Here is a 12556-nt window from a genome sequence, read left to right on the forward strand (position 1 = left end):
GAGAAAGTGAACAAGATTTTGGAGTTTAGAGTAGTGTGGCTTTGCCTCTAATAAGGATATTTAATTGTTCTGCAACATTGTGAGAAGGGGGTGGATGCTTGGCATCCAACCCATAAGGAAACCCAAAAAACTCATAATTGAATAACTTTCAGCCATTCATAAGCACATCCACCTGTTGCCTTCCTTTATTGAAGGGAGATGAATGGCACTAAAAAACAAGAGATCAATAAGGATTTCTCTGGTGGAATATTAGCAGATAGTGAAAAATGTTGCACAGTTCAAAAAACTGAATTAGAACCTGAAGAACCTCAATGAGATGCAAGTTTTCATTTCCCTAGTTGTTCTAGGTAAAATACTGAGTTGCGGCAATCTCCTGAAGTTGGGCCAGAGGCCAGATTGAATATTAATGTCTCATGAATAGGCGTCGATTCAATATCTATCATTGCTAAGAGATGTACCATTGACAACATTCATAATTTTTCACATCTCATTCAAAGAAAATTGCATCATTTAAATCAGTAAGATATCTGAAATACAACCTTAGCACAACTACGAATTATTGATGCATGTCTGGCTTGAATTTGATATGTGGAACACTCCTTCAGTACAAATGCCAGTTATTAAAAGCAGTTCAAAGAATCTTGGCACGATAAAACATGTATATCAAAGATTTGCGAAGCTGATTTAAAAAGATTGATTTGGCGAATGTTCTAAAGCAACATGTGCTTTGCATTTTACCTTTAATTTCTCTTCAGTAATACAATTTCAAGGTTTTATAAAACTCAAGAGACCTGTCATAACTTGGTTCAGATCCTTTGCAAGTGCATCTGCATCCATTGTCAAATCTACATACATGCCATTTATATAACATGATATATTTTTTGGCTAATGTCAAACTCTAAAAGATGACATGTCAAATAATCGCTGTCATTGATAAAGGTGATCGGAGTGCCTCTACTATCACATGTACCAGCTATACAATTTAATTGTCCAGTGTAGCTATAATGGATCCACTCGATCTTTTATCAAAAGTGGGCATACTTTGTTAAAAGGGAACAAGTCAAAAGTAGGTATATATTATCTAGATAAATTATATCAAAGGGGGGCCACAACAAAAAAAAAAAAAAAAGGGCCCTCAGAAGAGAAGTAAACTGATGGTGGGTGTCATGTACTGATAAATCATAATTATCAGAAAATATAGCTATCCACTGCCACTATATGATAATCTACTCCACTGATCTAAACTAATAGGTTACTCTAACCATGTTGTCACCTGCTAACAACCAGTGAAATGCATGATCGGTGCTTTGGAAATTGTTGAATACCTTCTACTATGAGTGGAATAGATCATCAGTAATGAGAGTAGCATTCTAAATACCCCATATGAAAATCACCATTGTTCAGTCCATTGAAACTATAACAGAAATATAACCGGAAGTAGCTTCAATATTTTGAATTAGCAATCAACACATCGATGTTCTAACAATTGACACCTTACATATCACTGAACTGTACATTTGCATCAGCAAAGTTGATAGTACTACTTAAAAAGGTGCTAAAAATGTTTTTTTTTTTTTTTATTTGGCGAGTAAGCACATGCTGTTTGTAACCCATACATCATATTTGAGCATACCAAACCATTCAAAACAGCACCATTCCAAGCATTTGTTTCCACCCAGGGCCACAAGAAGAAAGAACCTACAGCTAACCTTCCGAATCAAGAAAGGAAAGCTTTTCCCGAAAACCCAACTTCAGGTGACGACAAAATGCATCATGATACAAAATTCCTTATACTTTTACGGAAGAAAAGAATACTGTAATCAATTTATTCCATCGAATACACTAGAATAGACACATAGTGGTCGTTCGACCTAAAGTTCATTTTTTTTTTTTATCAGCAATCTTTACCTAATCGCCGTAGCCCTCCGGACGCCACCACTGGGGCGGACGGAACGCTGCGCCTTTCATGTCAAGAATTTCTAGTAAATCAACATCAGCAAATCTCCTGCTAGGCGTTTCAGAGAACATCTTAATGACATCCAGAAGACTGCCCTCGGCAACAGAAACAACAGCCCTCGGGATCGAAGGTGGTGAATTCCGACCACCGGCAGCAGAACTAGAAGAGCCCTCATTCCCTTCCGCCGGTGGTGGATTTCGGATCGAAGCCGGCAGCTTTCTCGACCCTGGAACAACCTCAGCAGCAAAATCTGGGTTCATACTGGTGCTCGCCTGGGCATTCGGATCGGATTGGGGATTCTCCAATCGCATGCCGTCTTCTTGATCTGGCCTCGATGATGGTTCCCCAAATCCAAACTCCCCATCACCGTCGGGAGGCGTTCCGCCAGGCGAGGTGGAGGACCTAATCTGGATGCCCCCTCGTCTCCGCCTAGAAGCACAAGATTTCATCTTGCAGCGTTTGGACGGACCTGGGATCTCGTGCCCGCCGTTGGGGGCTTCTCCAGCGACGGCCGGAGATTTCCCTTTGTCGTCCACCTTGGGGAGGTCCAACCCACCAGCGCAGCCGGCAGCGCCGGAGGAGGCGTCGGCGGGGGGGAGGGAGTAGGGGACGGGGGAGACGTTGATGAGATTGGAGTGGAGGAGGCGATCCTCCTGGGAGTCGGAGGGCTGACCAACCTCGTCACCGATGGAGGCGAAAGGGTCCATGTGATTTTGCGATTCCCTCTACCTCCTGCTCCATTCTTTGGAAATTACTGGACTCTGGCAGGGGACCAGGGGTTGATGATGGTCGGGGAAACGAATTGGGGGCTGCGAACACTGCCGTCTGGCGATTGATGGGCTGAACCTCTACCGCCCTTCGATCTTACAGGATGACACGCCGTAAGGAAGCAGAGGAGAACGAGCTCGTTTTGCGCGACAGGCAAGGCTTCGTGGTTTCATTAAAGTCCGTTTTTTATGGATAAATATCACGAAAAGTTGATGATTTTTTTATTAATTAAATTATCTATATATTTTTTTTAAATAAATATATTTTTTATTAATAATATTTATTTATGAAATAAAAAAAATTATCAATTTACAAAGTGAATAAATTATTTTCTCATCAATCAAAAAATAACTTTTTATTTCATTCTTAATAATAATAATAATAATAATATATTATTATTATTATTAGATAATAATATTTTATTATTTTAATATAATATATGATTATAATAATATGATGTGATAATATAATATTTTATTTTATTATTATAATATAATATTAATATATTATATTATTATAATAAAATATAATAAAATGTAATAACATATATTATCTATATTTATGAATATATATTATATAATATTATATATTATAATGTATAAAATATAATATATTGTAGTATATTATTATATATAATGATATTTAATAAAAAAAATATGAGAAATATGAATAGATTTAGAAATTTATTCAGAAAACTAATAATATAAAAGAGCATGGATAACAGATTCTCGAGTTATTTTTTAATACATAAAAAAATATAGATAAATTATTTTTTTATCTAAATATTATCTGAAAAATATTTATCTAAAAAAATATAAATTTTTAAATAAATTTTTTATTTTTAAAAGAACAGATTCTTAATTAATTCTAGAAGGAGATTTCCAACAAAATTTGCTTTCATTTATTATCTTATATTAAAATTATTATGGTCGTAGAAGGTATAAAGAATATATACATATACACATACATACATACATATATATGTGTGTGTTATGTATGCATACACATTTTTCTTTTCAAATATTTGGTATCTTTGCCCAGCTTGACAAGTCTCCAAATTTATTATTTATTAATTAAAAAATGATATCTTGTTTTAAATAATTTATAGTATTTTATATAAAATATCATAGATATATTTTTAATAAATTTTATTACTAAATTATTTATTTGGTATGTTATAATGCAAGAAGGTTTGGTCTACAGTAGCAGAAGGATATCAAATTTGTGTTCAAATTGGATCTTCTACTGTCTTTTGCTCTCCAGGTGGTATTATAATTTTAACTAATACACTATATTGCATGGATAGAAGAAGTTTATAAAGAGCTTATTCAATGGCCAATTAAGTTATCTATGGATAAAGCTCAAGTAACATAGAAGGTTTGGAAAGCTGTAGCAACTTATGAGAAGAATTTTAGTGAATTAGTGGTGCATTCAACAACTATTAATCATGATTCCCTATAATAGAAAATGGGACTCCAGCATGCTTAATTATATTCTCAAAAATATTAATCAAAATAAATAATTTGTTAGAGTGGATTTATTATAGATTATATATTGTAGATTACTTGGTGCATCTACGAAAGATTCAGGTATAAGAATCATACCTTAAAAGTTTTTGGAACTTCTACCACAATCATGGCATCTGTTGGCTTTTTCATGTCCAGAGTTATTTATTTAAAAAAATTATCTATAAACCTTTAAGTGGATCTGAAATTATTTTTAAATTTTTAAATTTTTTAAATTAAATAAAAAAATTTAAAATATTAAAAAATTATTTTTAAATTCTTGCTATCTATACAAATCAGTTACGTAGACCCATGTTTAGATTATATAAATTTATATTCAAATTATATAGATTTATTTTTAAATTATATAAATTATTTAGTTTCAATATCTGTTTATATACGTTCATGTTCAAATTTTATAGATATCTTAATTATATAAAAATAATTTTTTAATATTTTAAAATTTTTTTATTATATTTAAAAAATTTAAAAAATTAAAAATAATTTTAAGCCCACTTAGAAACTTATAGATAATTTTTTCTATTTATTTTTGGTTCGTGCAAAGCCGGTTGCAATCTCGTTACCACGCTCAAACAATAATAACTGTCGTTTTTTTCTGTTGTTTTTTTTGAAGTGCAAGATAATAATAGCTGACGTTACCATATCCTCCCCACGGCTGCCCCGAAGCTCCTGTACGAGTCGAAACCCAAACGCTCCAACACGCTAGAACTGACAAGCCGATCCTCTTCCCCTCCTGAAACCCTAGGTATGCTTCTCCGCTTCCCCATTTTCCCTCCCTATTTTCCCCTCCAACGCTACCTTCGTTCCACCTCCTCCTCCTACTCCCAAGTTCCTCTAGGGTTCGGCTCCTCCGCCCTCTCTCTTTGGGCGGACCAGAAGTCTGGTGGCCCGATCCGGTGCTCGGTCTCGCAGGTCCACAGCTATGGCACCGTGGACCCCGAGCGGCCGCCGGCCCTCAAGTGGAGCTCGCTCGCCCGAAGGATCTCTGCCATGGAGAACCCCAGCCTCGGCTGCGCTGCTGTCTTGGAGCGCTGGGAGGAGGAGGAGAGGCGGCTCCACAAGTGGGAGCTCTGTCGCGTGGTGAAGGAGCTCAGGAAGTTCCGCCGGTTCAAGCTCGCATTGGAGGTAGCTTAGCTGAAAATTTGCCACTTTTAACTCCTATTCTCTTATCTTCTCTCAGATTCTCCGAGTTGTCTTTGTTTCTTTTGTTCCTCGTAGCTGTTAACACAAAAATTGTTCTTTGTGCATCCCAATTTTTGTGTATCCTTTAATTGATAATTTGACATGTACGGGGAAAAGGAACAAAAATAATAAAAAGTGTAGTTATAAGGCGCAAAATTGATTTTGATCCGTGTGGAATTATGTTGTTGATGGATCACTTATATATACTCCATATTCTTTTTTCTGGGTTCATGTTATTTATGTTATCATCGTGGTACCATTTCTATAGACTATTCATGATTCGTTCTTTTATCATTTGATAATATTTCATTTTTCAAATTGACCAGTATTTTGTCATCGAATATGCATTTTGGCACAAATCCAACAAGATAGCCTTGTCACTGAAATCTGCTTCTGGAATATATGAAGTTTGATAATTTGTATAAGTGTCTAATGCTGCACTCAGAACCAAGATGATGTTTAGTGTGAATTTGCAACGTTGACTATCATATTTTGCCCATACTTGTCTACTATTTGCACTGTTTTGAAAAAACATTCTACCAACCAATGCCATCCTCTGGCTGCCCTGCATAGGGTCTAGGCCATTCTTGTATGTGGATTTTTACTCTATGCGGACCTATGACTGGATGCATAGAACAGTTTATTTACATAATGCAAAAGGTTGCCTGCAAGCTTATCATTTGGAGAAATGTCAATGCACATTAGTCTTGTTGTCTATTGCTGAGCATATCAGGAAACTTCGTAAGAACTGCATTGAAGGGTATACATGATGTTGCACCAATTATTTACCAGATAAGCTGGTAATATTGCTAATCTAAGACTATAGATGGTTTAGTTCATGGTGTTCACTAAAACAAAGGTAACCTAGCAGTACTTCTTGATTGCTTAGTCATGACATGTAACGTTGTAGTCTTCAAAATAGTATCATCTGTATGGGAATAAGTTAACGGTGTTTAAAATGTAGCAAGTGTGGTATATATAGAGAATAGATGGTCCAATGTTTGGTAGAATGCCAAATGAGGGAGCTTCAGATTGTTGAAATCAATGTGCGCATTGTGAAAATTGTTTGCTTTTGAAGTTAGCTTGAGAAACCTCTCCAGTGGTCCAAAAATTATTGCATGGCTTGCAACTGATTTTGAAATCAGCCATATGTCATGCTTTTCAATAGGGAGGCAGTGAAGTAAAATGGTTATGGATGTTCATTTGAAGAATGGGGAATATGTCTCATTCGATTTGCTTGAAGAGTTATTTTTCCCTTCTTGTTGAAGTTTACAGGAATCTCTTTTTTAGTCCATTTAATTTTGATGTCTTGTAATTTGCATTGCATTTCGTGATAAATAAGATTTGGACTTGATCTAGAGTTGGAATGTTATCACCTATTCTTCATGTCTGTCATCAGCACAAGTTTAGGGAATGTAAAGCTTTCTTGTTAGGTGTATTTGAATGAAAGTGAGGGGACAATAATGCATCTATCACTAATGAGTGCCCTCTCATGTTTGAGGAACTTCTTGTGTATCTGTCAGATTTAATAACTTTGAATGGGTACTAATAATTCAAATGCTTGTGGAACATGATTGTTGGACCAAGCAGTAAGACCTTATGGGGTTAGATTAACACCATAATAGAATTATAGCCTTTGCTCAAAATGATCTTTAGCTAGACTTAGTGTCCTGCATCTCTTCTCCTCTCTTTGGGAGGAAACCCAATTTATGAAGAAAAATGGGATTTTGTGAGGCATCCACATCTAAACAGGTTAAATTAATCTTATCTAGCTTCCTCCAGCAGTGAGAGTCAACCTGAACTCTGGAGGCAGCCCTCTGGAATTTAAGCCCTTAAGATACAAGAAATGGTGATTGGGAGGTCCTTTCTTAGTAGACCTTTGGCCAAATCAACTTTTAGGGAACCAAGGTCCACTCACTTTGTGCACAACAATTTTGGCTAGAGAAATTTCAGGACTCAGATTTTGTCAAGGGAAAAGCAATATAATTAGGTGGGTCAAATATATATGTATATGTGTATATATTTGTTTGACCTTTCTCCACAAGCATTTCAGGACTCACTTTGTGCAAACAATGTAGTTCATTTCAGCTTGGACAAAGCCCGTTAGTGTTAATATTGATTTGCTTAGTAAGATCTGCAGTCCTCTTACATTCATTCTTCTACTTGTTCTGTTAAATTCTTCTACACTTTTTCATAAACAAAATGATTTTCTGCAATGATATGTGTAGGTTTATGTTCATTTTTCTTCTGTATTATGCAATGAGCATCTACTGACTACAAGTTATTCTGTCAGAATCCTTGTTAAGGGGGTCATTAGCATTTTTTTTTTTCCGGCTGGGGAGGTGGGTGTGTCTCATGAATGTTGAGAGAGTTACATTTATGATTAAGTATTTCAGACTTTATTCCATCTTTGTAGCCTTTTTTTGTTTGATCCACTCCCTATCCAATCTTGAGTATGGCCGTTTGACACTTCTGCTGTAGTAACTTATATTTATTCTTCACTGCATTTATCAGGTTTGTGATTGGATGACTGCCCAAGGAGACCGATTTATGTTTACATCTAGTGACATGGCAATCCAGTTGGATCTGATTGCCAAAGCACATGGCATTTCACGCGCTGAAGAACACTTCTCGCAACTTCCTGATACCTTGAAAGACAAGCGCACGTATGGTGCTCTTCTAAATGTCTATGGCCGAGCAAAGATGAAAGAGAAGGCAGAGGCTATTGTTGAGGTGATGAGAAACAAGGGATATTTAACTGAAGCACTAATTTTCAATGTGATGATGACTCTATATATGAATGTTGGAGAACATGAGCAAGTTAGTAAGATCATTAATGAGATGAAGGAGAACAATATTTCATTTGACATATACTCTTACAACATCTGGATAACGAATTGTGCAACCATGGGAGATGCAGAGGAGATGGAACGAGTGGTAGGGCTGATGTCTTCAGACAATGGCATCAATGCAAACTGGACCCCTTATACTACACTTGCTACCATGTACATTAGACTTGGCAATTTTGAGAAGGCACAAAGTTGCTTAAAAGATGCTGAAATTAGAGTGATGGGCAGGGATCGAACACCTTTTAATTACCTCATTGGACTTTATGGCAGCATAGGTAAGAGAGAAGAAGTCTATCGGATTTGGAATTGGTACAAATCAAGTTTCCCTAGAATCCTGAATGTGGGTTACCAGTGTATGCTTTCTTCTTTGATTAGGCTAGGGGATGTTGATGGAGCTGAAATGATCTATGAAGAATGGCTATCCATGACATCAAGCTATGACCCCAGGATCTGCAATATTCTGCTGGGTTTGTATGCCAGAGAAGGGCTTGCTAGTAAGGCTAAGAATGCTCTTGACAAATTTTTAGAAAAAGGTGGAAAGCCAAGACCGATCATGTGGGAGACCCTTGCAGAAGGCTACATCAAGGAGGAACAAATTTCTGAGGCGTTATCGTATATGAGAGAAGCAGTGTCATATGAAGGAGTAAATAACTGGAGGCCAAAACCCAAAAACATAGAGAACCTCCTAGCACTTTGTAAGGGGCAGAATGACATTTCTAGTATTAATATGCTGATGGACATGCTTCGAATGAGAGGATGCCATGAAAAAGAGGAATACAAGTCATTAATTAGTGCATACTGTCAGGGTAATTGAGCATGATGAAAGATGAGCATCTGAGTAATGGAGACCAAGATGCTTGTGATGTTGGTATGTCTTGAAATCTGTCTCCAAGGAACAGCTCACATCTCCGCATATGAAGAGTTTGTTCCCCTACATGACTTGAAGCTGGGGCAGAAATGCTCTTCTGGGTTGTTTCTCTGCATCTGGAATATCTGGAATATTGTAAGCTCAAATGGATCTTGCCAGATATGCTTTGTGGGCTTCAGTATTTTGTATAATGGGTTCTGTCAGTTGTTGCAAGGAGCTGGACCACAATGAGAGAAACGATTGTGTGCATGGATCCCACATTGGGTCAGAGTGCTTTTAACTCTTCTAAATTGTATCTAGGGCATGCTTTTTTGCTATATGACCAGGTTGGCAAATGCTTTATTTACGGAATCAGTAAAGCTGTGTCCTTTCTTCTTTACAGATGAGGAACATGATGGTCTGGGGCTAGTTTCCCATTGGATGTATCTTATAACCCAACTTTCGCTAGCTATAGCAGTGCCTATCTTGTTGCTTGCTTTTTTTATATCTATTTTTGCTTTTAAGTTCAGGACAGCTTTCATAGGTTGGTTTTGCTTTTGAGGCAAATCTGGCAACTGACATGCATGAGGGAAGGCATGTCATCGGATTTAGTTGCGAAAATAGATCAAGACATAGAGGGATCCTAACTGGAGGATCTGCATGTTGGGGGAAAATTGTGACTTGCCATAGCTTTTGCAAAACCATGAGGTGCAGCATGAAGAAACTATACCCTTGCACTTACAAATGGATGGTCCAATATAATAAATGAGTACAAAATATCTTGTTGGTGTTAGCTGCATTATTTGGGAGATTGATGAGGATCAACCTGGCCGTGAAACATCATGTGTTTGAGACAGCCCATTCAGTGCTTTGATATTTTAATGCGGTTCCAATGTGATATAAATTTTCTTTTGTTTAGATATATTATTTTCTGTCATCTAAGAAGGTAACACTGTCGTTTGGAAGGTGCAACATCTCCTCATTCTACTTCTGTTTAACTTTCTCTATGGTTGTTATGCTTTTTGCATTGGAAGGTGAATTGTTTATTCCAGTTTTATATGCTTGTGGTAGTAAATGGTTCATGTTGAATAAGCACAGGTTTGGGACTCGAAATAAATGTCCAAACCATATATATAGAAGTCTTGAAATATTTTAGAATCATACTTCTTCTTTTAGATGAGCTGTTCATAAACAACTCAAGTTTGGCTCAAAATTAAATGAGCCAGTTCAATCTCAGCTTGATTATAAAATGAGCCAAGCTAGGTTTAGCCTCACTCATGTTTAGATCATTTGTACCCCATTTTCGCATATATACATGTCTTGTGAAGTTAATGGTGTCCATTTTGACTGGCTTACCCTCTGCTTTCTTGGTTGGATGTGTCATCTGAATGACCGATTTTTAGGAAGCCTATTTTGGCTAATATGATTGTTTTCTTAATGATACGGAAAGTAACTTTATATGAAATTTTTTTTTATTCTTTTTCATCTTAAAATTTTAACCGAACAAGAAGCCCTCTCTTCATTTTCTAGGACTCGCCTCTTCTCCCTCCGTTTCCTGTGAACCAAATGGGTCTTAATTCTAAATCTAAGGGCGATCTCCCTCTTTATCAACAACAACAACAAAAATAAGGGCTCTGTACCCCTTAGCTTTCCTGTCTTTTTTCTTAATGAACTTTTCTTTTTATTTATCTTTTCTTTTTCTTTACTTTTTCTTTCCTCATTTATCTACTTGCTTCACTAACAACTTGCTAATTTTCCAACTTTTGACTAATTTATCTAACTTGCTAACTTGGTCGCTTGCTTGCTCTTTAATTTTGTTACCTTGCTTATTCGTTCACTGCTACCTTTGCATTTCTTTCACATTTTACATGGTAAAGTTAACATTATCCATGGTTTTCATTTTTTTTCCTCACCACCATTAGAGGCTTCTTATCTCTTAAAAGGTTGGTAAGAGTCCGCGGAAAAACCTATTTGGTTAGCTTCTTTCCATAGGCACAACATAAACATATAATTAGCATCATCTGGCAAAGCCACTCATCTAAATCCAAGCATGTTTTATGTGGTCATGACAGCCATCCTTTCTTTGAGTTCAGAGGGAGAAGAAAGAAGTGTGATGAATTGGCTGAGGCTGTTGCTTCCTCAATTTAGAGTTTTAATTTCAATATATTAAAATTTCTTAAGAGTTAATTTTTGATATTCTGGAAACCTTGAGATGGTAGGTACGGTATGGTTTACTCTTGGACTGCCTAATCCTTATGCATTGTTTCTACATTCTACATGCCTTTTCTATGGCAACCAAAAATTAAACTTAAATTTTTATCTAGTGGGAAGGCGTTAGGGATAATAACCAAGGTTGCAATCAAATTTTAGGATATGATCTTCTTCTAACCAAACTGCCATCTGGTGTTTGTCTGGGTCATTGTATTTTTGCGATAGATTATATATCATTGTAAGGTTGAAGTCTCTCTCTGATGAGAGAGAGAGAGAGAGAGAGACTAGGCTCAAATGGGCCAGATTTTTTTCTTACAGACTAACAAGCTCACAAGCTAAAAGGCTGGGACTTTGGTGAGATTTTAGAAGATACCAGACTGATGGCTAACAAGCTCTATTCCTGCAGAGTATCTCCAAAGAATCAGATTGGTTGGACCTGATACACAAGTTAATTATTGAGCTGAGCCCGAGATTTTAGTGGCAACTTGGAGGATGTTTAAGTGGCAACTTGGAGGAGGTTTAAGAGCATCTTGTTTAAATAGAGGCCAAAACATGTGACCTTTGTGTGATGCAATCATTGCAGAACAAGCTTGAACTGCCATGTTTTTATTTTTCTTAAGAGGCGCTTGAAATTACCATGTTATTAGAGATATCAATGGACTGGGTCTAAGTAGCATATGCAAAATTAGGAATAGGTCCAATTAGAAGACTTAGAATGAAAAAAAAAAAAGAAAAGAAAATTATATCCACATACCAGACTGTTGACATCTCTATTATCATCAAATAGAGCAAGAACGTTTGCAAATGTTCCATTCCCAGCCTCACACAAATGATTGCTCCCTATGATGTTTCAAAGTAAAAATTCACTATTATCTAGCCACTATATTATTGTAGTGACTGCTATATGTGATACTAGGAGAATTACCAATCCGTTGTGAACTATTCTGACCGCTTCATATGGTAATGAATGGGTTTGGAGGCAAGATCAGCTATATCTAGAGCTAGATCACAAACTGAATTTCGAGATAACTTCTGTGCATTCCCTTCCCTTCCATTCCATTTCTTCTTGTGTTGTTATTGGTAAATCCTAGCTTTGAAATACCCTGTTGACAGGATAGGAGTCAGGACTTAAGATATGATCAAGACCTCCTTTTTATGATTTAGTCTTTGTTGGTTGGTATGAGAATTAATTATATGTAACAGAGTTGGTTAGCCA

At 36.5% G+C, this 12556-nt stretch overlaps 2 protein-coding genes across 2 annotated transcripts; one reads left to right on the forward strand and one right to left on the reverse strand.

Annotated features, from left to right (window-relative positions):
• Nucleotides 1–1422: 1422 nt before the first annotated feature.
• LOC105053927 (uncharacterized) lies at nucleotides 1423–2897 on the reverse strand. The gene has a single exon (XM_010935265.4). The coding sequence runs from the start codon at nucleotides 2662–2664 to the stop codon at nucleotides 1909–1911; it is 756 nt and encodes a 251-aa protein (XP_010933567.1). The 5' UTR covers nucleotides 2665–2897; the 3' UTR covers nucleotides 1423–1908.
• A 1989-nt stretch (nucleotides 2898–4886) lies between these two features.
• Nucleotides 4887–9634, forward strand: LOC105053926 (pentatricopeptide repeat-containing protein At1g02150). The gene is made up of 2 exons (XM_010935264.4): nucleotides 4887–5376; nucleotides 7948–9634. The coding sequence occupies exons 1-2, from the start codon at nucleotides 4999–5001 to the stop codon at nucleotides 9094–9096; spliced, it is 1527 nt and encodes a 508-aa protein (XP_010933566.1). The 5' UTR covers nucleotides 4887–4998; the 3' UTR covers nucleotides 9097–9634.
• Nucleotides 9635–12556: the final 2922 nt, after the last annotated feature.

The sequence above is a fragment of the Elaeis guineensis genome, chromosome 11 (assembly GCF_000442705.2).
Source record: "Elaeis guineensis isolate ETL-2024a chromosome 11, EG11, whole genome shotgun sequence".
NCBI lineage: Eukaryota > Viridiplantae > Streptophyta > Magnoliopsida > Arecales > Arecaceae > Elaeis > Elaeis guineensis.